Below are 12,425 nucleotides of genomic sequence, written 5' to 3'. Positions count from 1 at the left end.
CGAGTTTCACAGCTTAAAGTTGAGCCTCGTGTCCTTTTAGTGTTGGAACAGCCTTAACTTTCAGCTTCAGTCATGAGCATCGTACAGCTGTCTGGAAAGTACAGGGAACAACTCCAAACCTTTTTCAGCCTGCGTTAAAGATTTCTGGTTCTTTGGGGTAGATGATTAGGGTCAACTTTCCCTCGTAACCAGACACACATTTTCTTCAAACATATCTGTGTAGCAAGAACATGAAGAGAATGAGAAAAGTTAACATCTGCCCTTTAATGAAATGCAGAACAATGAAATACAGACGAGTGTAAAGCTCGACTTCACATCAAACTGAAATGATATATTGCTTCTTCAGATGTTTACAGAAATACCCACAGCTGCTGCAAAGCTACTTTGTGGATCTTAACTTTAAACAAAACAAAATATGTTCAGTGTAACAGAATAAACATGGTCTACTTTCAAACAGACTGCATTTTGTTCTGTCCATCAACTCACAATTGATGCCATGTTTGTCTTAAACGTCGGGAGATCCGTCCCCAGTTAAAGCAATCCCAACAAATTATAAAGCATTTTCAATGGTTCTTCAAACATGTGCTCCCCACAGAACATTCAGAACTAAAGTCCTGACAAGAGAAGGTGGTAATCCACAAAGAAGATTTTTAATCTGAAGAAAGGCAAAGCTTCTGATTGGAAGTTCCTGTTGCTGCTCCCAGGTGAATGTTTGCTTATCTGCCATAAAAATTGTTGTTGATTTAAGCCAATCATTTCTCTGCAGTGTGACTACGTTGGTGTCTCTTTAGACTAGATAATAAAGTGAAAGCTGCCCCACACTGACCACAGCTGTATGGCTTCTCTCCTGTGTGACTACGTTGGTGTGTCTTCAGATTACCTAATACATTGAACGCTGCCCCACACTGACTACAGCTGTATGGCTTCTCTCCTGTGTGAATACGTTGGTGTCTCTTTAGACTAGATAATAAAGTGAAAGCTGCCCCACACTGACCACAGCTGTATGGCTTCTCTCCTGTGTGACTACGTTGGTGTGTCTTCAGATTACCCAATACATTGAAAGCTGCCCCACACTGACCACAGCTGTATGGCTTCTCTCCTGTGTGGACACGTTTGTGTCTCTTTAGACTAGATAATAAAGTGAACGCTGCCTCACACTGACCACAGCTGTATGGTTTCTCTCCCGCGTGTATACGTTGGTGTGTCTTCAGATTACCTAATTCAGTGAAAGCTGCCCCACACTGACCACAGCTATATGGCTTCTCTCCTGTGTGATAACGTTGGTGTCTCTTTAGACTAGATAATAAAGTGAAAGCTGCCCCACACTGACCACAGCTGTATGGTTTCTTGCCTGTGTGTATACGTTCGTGTGTCTTTAGATTACCTAATGTAGTGAAAGCTGCCCCACACTGACCACAGCTGTATGGCTTCTCTCCTGAGTGAATACGTTGGTGTTTCTTTAGACCACCTAATTCAGTGAAAGCTGCCCCACACTGACCACAGCTGTATGGCTTCTCTCCTGTGTGAATAAGTTGGTGTCTCTTTAGACTGCTTAATGCAGTAAAAGCTTTCCCACACTGACCACAAATGAAAGGTTTTTCTCCTGAGTGAATACGTTGGTGCGTCTTTAGATTAGATAATTGATTGAAAGCTGCCCCACACTGGTCACAGCTGAAAGGTTTCTCTCCTGTATGAATACGTTGGTGTTTCTTTAGATCAGATAATTGAGTGAAAGCTGCCCCGCACTGATCACAGCTGTATGGCTTCTCTCCAGTATGAAGCCTCTGATGATACCTCAGATTTGACCGTTTGATAACTTTCCCACAGTCCTTATAGCAGTGCCATCTGGATCCCTCTTGCGCCCCATGTTTCTGCAATGACAGAGAGGAAGAAGACTTGGATCCTTTTGAAGTTCACACAAAAGATTTCTCCAAGCCAGGGGTGTCAAACTCATTTTGGTCTAAGGCCGTATACACCTTAATCTTATCTCAAGGGGCCACATCAGTAAACTCGTTCCAAAATTACATAGAACTAACAATAAGCACGTTTTCTTTGTATTAGTGCAAAAAATAAGTAAATAATAAAAATCTTTACATTAAATGAATTGTCCTTTTACTAAATATATTATGAACAACCTCAGTTTTTAAGAAATGTATGTGCAATTCCAACAACACTTTTACCCAGTTTAACATTTATTTAAGTGCATTATGCATAAAAACTGATCACAGTGATTTCACAATGTGGCAAAACATTTAGTCACAGTTTTGTGGAATTTAAAAACACTGTCCTGCCTGTTAAAATACACCAAACACATCAAAATGTAGAAATAAATTAATTAATTAAACACATGAATTGACTCCACACACTTGAAATCTTAAGTGCCAGCTGTTTTAAACAGACATTTGATAAAGTAAATTTGTCCCCTTCCTTGTTAATGCATAAAATGTATACATATAAAAAACCTCACATAGATAACATATGTGGCATGCATAAGAAATAATATTTTACTCAATAAAACTATTCTGTTGTAAATCTGTTACTGACTAGCACTGACTTTCACAGCAATTCCTACAGCAAATATTAACTTCAACTGTTTATTTTTATAGTGCAACGTTGAAAGCATCATTCCACAGGGTTCCTACAGGGTTCTTCAAGTCAAATTTAAGTCTTTTTAAGACCTTTTTAAGACCATTTATAAAAAAAAAATATAATACTTATTTCACAGACCTACCGGCAAAGAAAAACGTTTTTTTTAATTTGTTAATTTATTTCTCAAACAAATGAAAGTGTGGACTGTGTAAAGCATTGATGAAACATTGCAGCATAGTAGTAGTAAACGCTACAACACCACAGCACAGACAACAAACCAAACAGAGGTGTAAAAAAAAAAATAAAAAAAAATAAACAAATAAATAAATAAATAAAGAAAATTTCAGCAGACCACAAAAAAGTTTAACTGACACAGTCAAGTTGTTTTTTTTTTTGTTTGTTTTTCTTTTAATCAATCTTATTATTGCAAACAAGTCTTGGTACAGAAAATGGCATAGTATAAACAGTAAGTATTATCAAAACAGAATTATACCTTTACATATATGTTATAACAGGAGGACAATGGTGGAATGAAGAAAAAAAAAGGAAGTGCAACATTTTAACCCTCTAGACCCCAACAGAATTTTAAAACAATGCTCCAGATTCCTGAGAATTCCGAAAGAAATGGGCAATTTGAGAAACATTACAAATAACCAAGAATAACTTGAAAACAAGTGACAAGTGTTCATTGTAAGTTTCTTTCTATTTAAAGATTGGAAATGGCTCTTTCAAATGATACGTGATCCTTTAGGAGTTATTCATTCATGTATTCCATAGACCATTTAACTGTATCAAAAAGGATATTTTGAGACTTAACAAATATTCACTCCTCTTTTTAACTTGAAATGGATAGTTATAGTACTGTAGGCATATTTAAGTTTTATTTTGCATAACATATCAACATCTCAGGTGATTCTGAACAACCTCAGTAATAATAAAATGAGAGTAAAGTGAATGTAATGAAATTAGTTTTTATTGAAATTCAGTGTAATTTCTCCCCTCACCCCCTGCCACACACACACACACACACACACACATTTACACACATGCCTACATGTAATGTAAAGCGACCTTGGGTATCTTGAAAAGCGCTATATAAAACTAAGTTATTATTGTTATTATTATTATTATAATAGACGATAGGCTATAATGCAGAGAAATAGTTTGGGCCCACTTCAGAACTTCACTACAGTACCATGACAAGACTACCACAAACAATTTTCCACAAAATGTATTAAGTATTTCAAATACGTTTGCACAATTACATTTATAAGATCGAGTTGATCGTAGTCTAACTCTGGCAACCTAAATGCTGGAGCTATCACTTGGTGGACGAATGATGGTGACATGTCCGGTTTGAAATTCTCGCATTATAATCAGGCACGACATCACTTGAAATGTTTGTTGATAGGCGCCTACATAAACCGGGAAATATGTGTAGGCTACTTATACCAGGCAGGTAGTTAGATTACCAGTAGCAAACAAGGAGTTAGACTTTAAAAAAAAAAAATCTTTATAAATTATCTCTTAGTTTAGGTGTAGTCTGGTGTAGGTGTAGTCTGTAGTATGTTCTGTTGAAGGATACTGACCGGCAAGCTCGCAAATAACTAACGATAAATCAGCTGGAGTTAGCATGGCAAATCAAAACGGCTGTAGGTGACAAGGTTGGCCACTACGTCTCAAATTTAGGTTGTATATCTATCTAAATCACATTTACAACTTACGTTCGTGTCACTGAAATCCGAGTTGGACAATTGTGAACCGGTGAAAATTGCCAGGTAAACATCCACGGTCTTTTCGGAGCTGTCATTTTCTTGATCTTGATTTTCTTGAATTGAGTGGCTGAGGTAATCGAGTGATAATGAACAAAGCTGGTAGCTACAAAGTAATACTTGGCACACTGCGAACTAATATCAAACATAACTACAGTAGATAGCACAATTAGCCGGCGAGTGAAGCTGCGCCCAAACGCAGAACCTCCGCTCTCATATCAGTCTCAACTGCGGCCAAGAGAAATCCCTCAAAAACATGACAATATCTCGAAATAATTGAATACAAACATATATATTTTAATACAACAATCTGTTAATTAACAGTGAACTACTGAAGTGTGTAGTTACAGTTCAGCAACATCATTTTCCCGTAGTAAGACGTGTATTTTCATGCCGGCCGGCGGCGGTCGCTATGGGAGAATAAAGAACGGCGGGCAACGGCCGCTATGGGGTCTAGAGGGTTAAAGGACATCCTCAAGGATTAAATACAGATAGCAATATGAGTTGCTCCATTAACACTTTAAGTTACCTAAAGTCCTTATTCACAGTCTTGTTTTATTTTTAATTATATTTATCAAACCCTCCACACCCCCCACCGACGGGTATGTTTGGGCCACAAAAGGATTGATAGGGAGTTTTTTTAAAAAGAGCTAATAGTGGGTCCCAGGTGGAACGGAAGGATTTCAGAGAACCTTTTAATGAGAATCTTAGCTTCTCCAGCTGGAGGCTTTGTAAGATGGACTGTATCCATTGATCACGTGTTGGTGGAGAAGCATGAATCCATTTGAGGAGAATAGAACGTCTAGCTAGCAGAGTGGAGAAGGCAACGACACGGCGTACAATGGTGGGCACGTCTCCAGGTGAAGGGAGACCGAACAGTGCAGATTGGGGTCTATCTTTATGTTATAGGCCTGTTCAATGGTTCCAAATATGTCAGACCAAAATTTGTCAAGCTTCGGGCAGGTCCAAAACATGTGCATGTGGTCAGCCGGGGATTGGTTGCATCTGTTACAAGCATCGCTCCGATCCGGTAATATTCTAGCCTTTACTAACTTAGCGTTAGTAAAGTGAGCTCTGTGGAGAACCTTGCATTGGAGTAAGCCATGCCTAGCGCAGATGGAGGATGTATGAACTAGGTTGAGGGCGTCAGTCCATTGGTCATCAGAAATTGTATTACCCAGATCACTCTCCCATAGCTCCTTAAGAGATAGCGTAGGATTCGGAATAAGGGAGCCAATCTGGCCATAAAGAACTGAAATAAGCTGTTTTTGGTTTGGGTCAAGAGTGACGATTTTATCGATTGGTGATTCAGGGGGGCGATTAGGAAAGTGGGGGAAAAGCTTTTGAATGAAGTGCCTGGTTTGAAAAAAACGGAAGAGATGGTTGTTGGGCAAGTTGAATTTAACTGGCAAGAGTTCAAAGGAAGAAAAAACACCATCCACGTAAAGTTCGTTAATCGTCAAAAGACCACCGTTAGACCAAATGCGGAAGGCCGGGTCGGTAGATGATGGGGAGAATAGGTGGTTATTTGAAATAGGGGCATGAATTGAAGCTCTATGTAACCCGTGTTGTTTCCTGAATTGGATCCAAATTAGGGCTGTCGCGATAACCGCAAAATGCAATCACCGCGGTGCTGAGAGGACCTCCGCGGTGCGTGTCCAGGCCACCCCCACCACCGCCCACCGCACGCCCGTTTGCACGCGCAGAACAACTCGAGAAACTAAACGAGTTTTTAAGACTGCACAGTAGATACAAAGCGACTGACAGAACTGATACTTTTTAAAGCCAGCACAGTAATAATGATACATTGTATATTCCCCTCAAGGCAGGACAAACACATTAACACAGCGAGGTGCCGCGTTTCTGTCGCCATCTTTGCATATAGGCACCGCACACGCACACACGTCTGCATGCTACTCGTGGTCTGATTCTCCCTCAGCAGCTGATATTACAAGAATATGCCTACTCAGTGTCGTAGCAATAGAAGTTAAAATAAAATGCAGTGGCCTACCTTTATCTCGGCTTTACTCCTCTGCCTAGTCCGGACACTTTATGGCTTTGAATCTTCCCATATTATCCATGTTTAACGTTGTAAATGCGACCGTCTAATATCAACAATAAACTAGCTTCCGCAGAACCACAGCTTGGTGTGCACATTTGCTGTTGGGAAATACCTGATCATTTCAACAAAACGGTGTGAAACTATTTAAAAAAAAAAAAAAAAAAAAAAAGTTTAAAAAATGTGCCGGGGTTGGTTGGTCGGCGGCAGTCTGTTAAAAAAAAAAACTGTATCCCGGACACGTGAGCTCAACTGCTGCCCTGATCTGCTTCGTTTTTCTCCGTCATTACTAAACGAAACGTGCCCAGGTCTGCAACAATGTTGATATTTGCCATGTGGCACTGGCAACAATGTTGCAGAACTGGGGTATGCGCTGCTTGATCTCCGCTATGTTGGTCTGTGAGCGAGTAAATGACAGGCAAAGCAAAGTGAAATGTCAGAGTCGCTGGGGAAAAAAGATGGATTATGCGCTCGATTTTCATCTAACATTGAATGTCGTGGAAAGTAGCCTAATGAACAAAAATGCGATATCACCGCATACCGCGCTGTTGAGCGGCTATGAGTCACCGCAGTGGGAATTCCCTCACCGCGACAGCCCTAATCCAAATATTTATGGAACTAGTAACAATTGGGTTATTTAATTTTTTTATGGGTAGTTACCGGGAGTTGAGAGCAGATTAGTTGGAGTTGGAGACACAACCTTCTAATACACGCCGGCTTATTGCTCCAGATGAACGCATTCAATTGCTTGTCGAGATCAATGAAAAAAAGACTTGTTGATGCACACTGGGATGTGTTGGAAAAGGTAGAGAAACTTTGGCAGGATGACCATCTTTATAAGGTTGACACGACCCGCAAGAGACAGGGGGAGGGAGGCCCACCTGGTCATGTCAGCTTTGCATTTGTCTATAAGTGGTTGAAAGTTTTTAGGGAACAGGTCTTTAAAAGAGCTTGAAACAAACACCCCCAGGTACTTGAATCCCTCCAGAGCCCTTTTAAAAGGAAATATGGATTGGGGGAGTGCCTTTGCCATTTTATTAACCAGAAATACTTCACTTTTTGAATGTTTAGTTTGTAACCTGATATTTGTAACCTCATATACAAAACAATTATATTCTCTAGAAAAACTGCGTTCAAGTATTTAAAACATTACAACAATATTACTGGGCATGTATTGTTGTAATGTTTTAAATACTTGAACGCAGCTTTTCTAGAGAATATAATTGTTTTGTATATGGGATTATTCTCCATCGACTCTTTTGGGCTTTCACATGCGCGAGCCTACAACCAGCCGGTGAGTTACATGCTGTTTATACAGTTGTTTTGTAACGTCCCCATGCCAGTAATGTGGGAACCATGCATATGGTTTTGATGGTAAGGCTTGTGACTTTATCGTCGGATGGGTTATAAAATGGTGTGACGTTTCTGCAGTGTGCAAGATGTTGTTTTACGAGGAAGGGTTAGCGCTTGCCCCTTAGCCACCACGTATTAGCCTCGCATGACAGGGTGTGCGAACAGAGCGATCTCCACACAGGGAGCGCAGATTTGCACCTCTCTGTGTCCTACTATCAGTATTTGACAACCTCTAGCAATGAAAACGCGCTTCAAATGCCCCGGAGTTCCCCTTTAAGTCATCCCCATAGTATTACATCCAGGATAAGTGAATGAATAAAAAAAAATAGAACATTGTCGAATATTATGCAATTAAATCTATGCCAACACCACAACAGTAACAACAGAGTAAAACACACATACACTTCAGTCCAGTAAAATCCACATGAGCAGCTGGTCCAGCAAAGAGACAAAATGTGATTGTTTGCTTTTTCATTCAGCAACCCTAAATGGGATATAATAAATTAAATAAGGTGCAAAATAAAGTCTCTGAATGGCAAAGCTACCCGTGGCAACATATCGCGAGATCTGGCAACGGGACCTCAAAACAACAAGAATCAGAAAAAATATGTAAAAAGTCACTGAAAACCGGCCAGAAAAAAAGAGCATTAACAGTGAAAAAACACATCTCCGTCTTCGTGATAACGCCAAAACAACAAACCTTTGTTATTATAAAACAGATGGGAAACTGAGGTACAGAGGAAAGGTGCAAAATAAAGTCTCTGAATGGTAAAGGCACTCATGGCAACATATCACGAGATCTGGCAATGGGACCTCAAAACAACAAGGGTCAGAAAAAATATGTAAAGTCACTGAAAACACTGAAAACCGGCCAGAAAAAAGACCATTAACAGTGAAAAAACACACCTCCGTCTTCGTGATAACGCCAAAACAACAAGCCTTTGTTATTATAAAACAGACGGGTAACTGAGGTAGCCACGGAGGACTTGTAAACAAGGCTAATGTTAACAAGCTACATTGCTATGCTAGTGCTAGTACGCCGACGTTACCGCATTAGTCAGACGGACGGGGATGTGTAGGAGAGCCGGTACCAGAACTGTTTGATGCAATGAAGTCCTTGGCCTCAGAAACAGAGGAAAGTCTCTTCCTGACCCCATCCTTCAAAGTGATATTAAGCCTCGCAGGTAAGAGCAGCGCAGGCCTGAAGCCCCGGCGATAAAGTTCCGACATTACCTCCTGGTACTCCCTACGCTGCTCCACGATTTCAGGCGGATAATCCTCGTAGATTGCAATGGGGGTCCCTCGGTACTGAAGTTTGCCTCTTTTAGCTCTGGCCTCTCGGATAATCTTGTCCTTCTGTTGGAATCTGTGGAGTCTGATAATCACGGGCCTCGGTCTCTGGCCTGGTCTTGGCTTGCTGGCAAGTGTCCGGTGCGCTCTGTCGCACTCCGGGGGAGGGGGGGCGCAAAAACGTTGTCACCGAGGACTTCGAACAGAAGCTCAGAGAAAAAGATGGAAGGCTGAGGTCCTTCAGGTAAGCCGACAATTCTAATGTTATTACGGCGACTGCGGGACTCAAGGTCCGTTAGCTTAGCCTGTAGCCTGGTGTTGCTCTCCGCTAGTTTAGCATACTTTGACTCCAGACTTTGTATGCGTCCGTCTTGTTGGTTTGCGTTGGCTTCAAGAGACACAATTGAGTGAGTATGGTCAGAGACTGTGGTTTGAATGGAGTCCAGTTTGGCTTCGAGCATTGAAAAGGAAGCGTTAAAATCCGAAGAAATAGCGCCGCGAAGCGCCTCCAAGTGGCTAGCCAGGACCGCCATGTTGAACTCCGAACCTGCTGCAGTAGCGAGGTTGCCCCTGTCAGACTCGTCCTTCCGGCCTGATTTTGATGGTTTGGGAGGCATCATCCAGCACCAAAGTGTTCTGTGTGGAATAAATAACTTGGCGATGGCCAAAATCGAAACTATGGGCATTTGAAATGTTAAATGAATAAAAGTGACGGGAGCTAGACTCGACGCTGCCTACTGCATTTCGTCCAAACCGGAAGCCCCGTTAAGTTGTTTTTTAACATTGGTTATGTTAGCAAGCTACTTATTCCATGCTTGGAATATGGGGAGTAGAGAGAACTATAAATAATGAAAATCAACAAAAAAATGTGTCGTTCCGTTGAGGCTCTCATCGAACATAAGAACGAACGGTGATTTGTTTACCTTGGACACCAGTTCCTCTTTAATATACACAGCTAAACCAAACTTGGCTATGTACGCCGTTTTGTCGGGACCACAAGTAATTGTGGCAGCGATGTAGGAATCGGGGAACATGCATTTAAACAACTCTGAAATACCCTCGTTTCCATTATATGAATGGTGTTTGGCGATTGTGTTAGGAGTCCACAACACCTCTGCTTTCATGGTTGGTGTGGACCCAAAAGCTGTTCGCAGATCTACTCTAGTTGCGGTGACGGTCGTAACTTGAGGGGCTGTACTAGCAGTTGGCTGGTTAACGTTATCTGCTAGCTCAGATACATTAATAGCTAACAGGCTAGCGTTGGCCAGTTGAAACACCCCGGCGTTGGAAGGACGTTGATCCTTCGCTTCGATATTATTAATTTGCTTGGAGGACTTGGCGTGAGACTCTAAAGCCTTCAAGCCCATGGTACCAAGCTGAATTCTCTTTTTGCACACTGTGCAAAAAGCCTCGTATACATTATTGTCCACTGGTTTTAACCAGTGACAAAATGATTATTTCTCGTGCCACGCTTCATTACATTTACATTTCCCCATAATCCCAGCAAGAAATGGGAAGCAAGGAAACGCAAACTAATGTTAAAAAACAACATAACGGCGTAAGTTAAACTTTCTTGTTTTCTGCTGAGATTTGCCTTGATTTTTCACGCTTCTGCTTGGCTTGTTGCTGTGGTCTGTGTCAGTGCTGTAGCAATGTGATCGGACCCGGGGCGGAGCGGTAGCGGCAGCGTTGCGTTCTCAATGATTGGTTGCGCCACTCTTCATTTAGGCTACATTATTTAGGCTTTTCAAAATAATAGTAGCCTAGTTGACAAATGAAACGTTTGAGGAGAATGTGATACGGGGAAGTTACTGCACAAATTTTAAGACCCAGATATCAAAATTCAAGACTTTTTCAAGTCTTTTTAAGGTATTATTTCCAAATTCATAAATTCAATGCTTTTAAGACTTTTTAGGACCCCGCGGGAACCCTGTTCCATAGGACTTAGTCTTGCTCAGTATTTGCCCCTGAAATTTGGCATCTTTTAGCCTGCACACAAATGCATCAATATCAGGCATCATGTCTTGAGTAGCAGCCAGTTTCAGAATCTCCTTTAAGTGTGAGCTTTGAGCGCAGCTTCGTTTAATTAATGTTCATTACAGAGAAAACTTGCTCACAAAGATAGGTAGACCCAAACATGGACAACATTTTTGCAGCCAATGCTGTTAATTTAGGATAGCCTAGTAGAAGATACTTGTAAAACGTGTCCAAGCTCAAAGAGGCAAATTTGTCCTTCAATTCTACATCACACTGCAAATCAATGATTTCGAGTTGCATGTCAACGGGCACATCAGAAGCTCTGACTGCGAATGGTGAGTGAAAAACTGTGAATTCTGTCTCGAGTTAGCTAAAGACCTGGAATCGTTTCTCAAACTCAGGCATGCAAACTGCTCAGGGGTGAAAAAGGTGACAAGGGTACACGGACACACGGCACGCGCGGAAAAGCGGAAACATGAGACGCATTAAGTTCTAAATTATACAAAATATATATTATAAAATATACAGTATGTCCCATTTGCATTAAGTAGAGAACAGCTGTGCAGCATAAAAGATGAATTTATAGGTACAGTAGGCCTATCAATTGCATTTACTGTACTATTATGTGTTTGATATATAACATCACAGGTCTTCAAAAACATTTAACTGTAGTATCATACATTTAATTACATTAAATTTAACGAAAAAGTTAGTCCCATGGTCCTTAAAGGGATACTACAAGTATGTAGGATTAGACGTTTAATTAATTACTGCCCCAAGACAGCCTATGCTTAGTAATAGCCTACCGGTATGTCATTAGTAAGTGAACGATGACTCTCCCCACCACTTTCGCGGTCCGCTGTCATTAAACCATTAAAGTGAACGTTTGGCATGCCAAGCCAAACGAGCTCCACGGGAAAAACTTATATCAGCAATTCACTTGACGTACCGCCAGAGACAAATTTGGGGGGGAATAGGGGTTCGCCCTCCTCACTTCTGATTGGTGATAGTGCTTCTCTCACACGCCACTCTTGTCAGTCATTTGTTGTCACGAGAAGAGAGCGGCGGTGATAGGTCTAGTGTTGTTTTGAGGTTCACAGTTCCACTCGCTAGTTGACATGCTCACCCCCCCCCCCCCCCCCCATTTTTTTTTCTCCTCGGATCTACGCGATTCAGAAGAATGACCCATTTTGATTTCAAAACGGCGAATTTCGCCGAAAGGTGGCAAGTTTGCATGCCTGCAAACTCCCTCAGCATCCCTGAAATCTTGTCTTTGTACTGTTTCAAGTCAGGATTAAAGCTTAAAGATTAAAGCACACAGAGTGAACAGAGAGCAGAGTGAACAGAGAGCAGAGTGAACAGAGAGCAGAATGAACAGAGAGCAG

The 12,425-nt window shown here is 41.3% G+C and overlaps 1 protein-coding gene across 1 annotated transcript; it reads right to left on the bottom strand.

Annotated features, from left to right (window-relative positions):
- Positions 1-526: 526 nt before the first annotated feature.
- LOC142368735 (uncharacterized) lies at positions 527-10,430 on the bottom strand. Its single transcript, XM_075450920.1, has 3 exons — positions 9,987-10,430; positions 9,007-9,219; positions 527-1,871 (listed from the first exon to the last, which is right to left on the bottom strand). Exons 1-3 carry the CDS (start codon positions 10,428-10,430, stop codon positions 753-755), a joined length of 1,776 nt encoding a protein of 591 aa, XP_075307035.1. The 3' UTR covers positions 527-752.
- Between the last annotated feature and the right edge of the window lie 1,995 nt (positions 10,431-12,425).

This window comes from Odontesthes bonariensis, chromosome 19, assembly GCF_027942865.1.
Source record: "Odontesthes bonariensis isolate fOdoBon6 chromosome 19, fOdoBon6.hap1, whole genome shotgun sequence".
Taxonomy (NCBI): Eukaryota; Metazoa; Chordata; class Actinopteri; order Atheriniformes; family Atherinopsidae; genus Odontesthes; species Odontesthes bonariensis.
This window is presented reverse-complemented; position numbering and strand designations above follow the sequence as displayed.

What these genes read in the sequence shown, in the direction of transcription:
- LOC142368735 (XM_075450920.1), bottom strand. Translation starts at nt 10,430, where the DNA reads ATGGGCTTGAAGGCTTTAGAGTCTCACGCCAAGTCCTCCAAGCAAATT. An exon ending in AAGAGGAACTGGTGTCCAAG is followed by an intron (nt 9,220 to 9,986) that starts GTAAACAAATCA and finishes CCTCCCCCGGAG; the next exon opens with TGCGACAGAGCGCACCGGAC. An exon ending in AGCGTAGGGAGTACCAGGAG is followed by an intron (nt 1,872 to 9,006) that starts GTAATGTCGGAA and finishes CTGTCATTGCAG; the next exon opens with AAACATGGGGCGCAAGAGGG.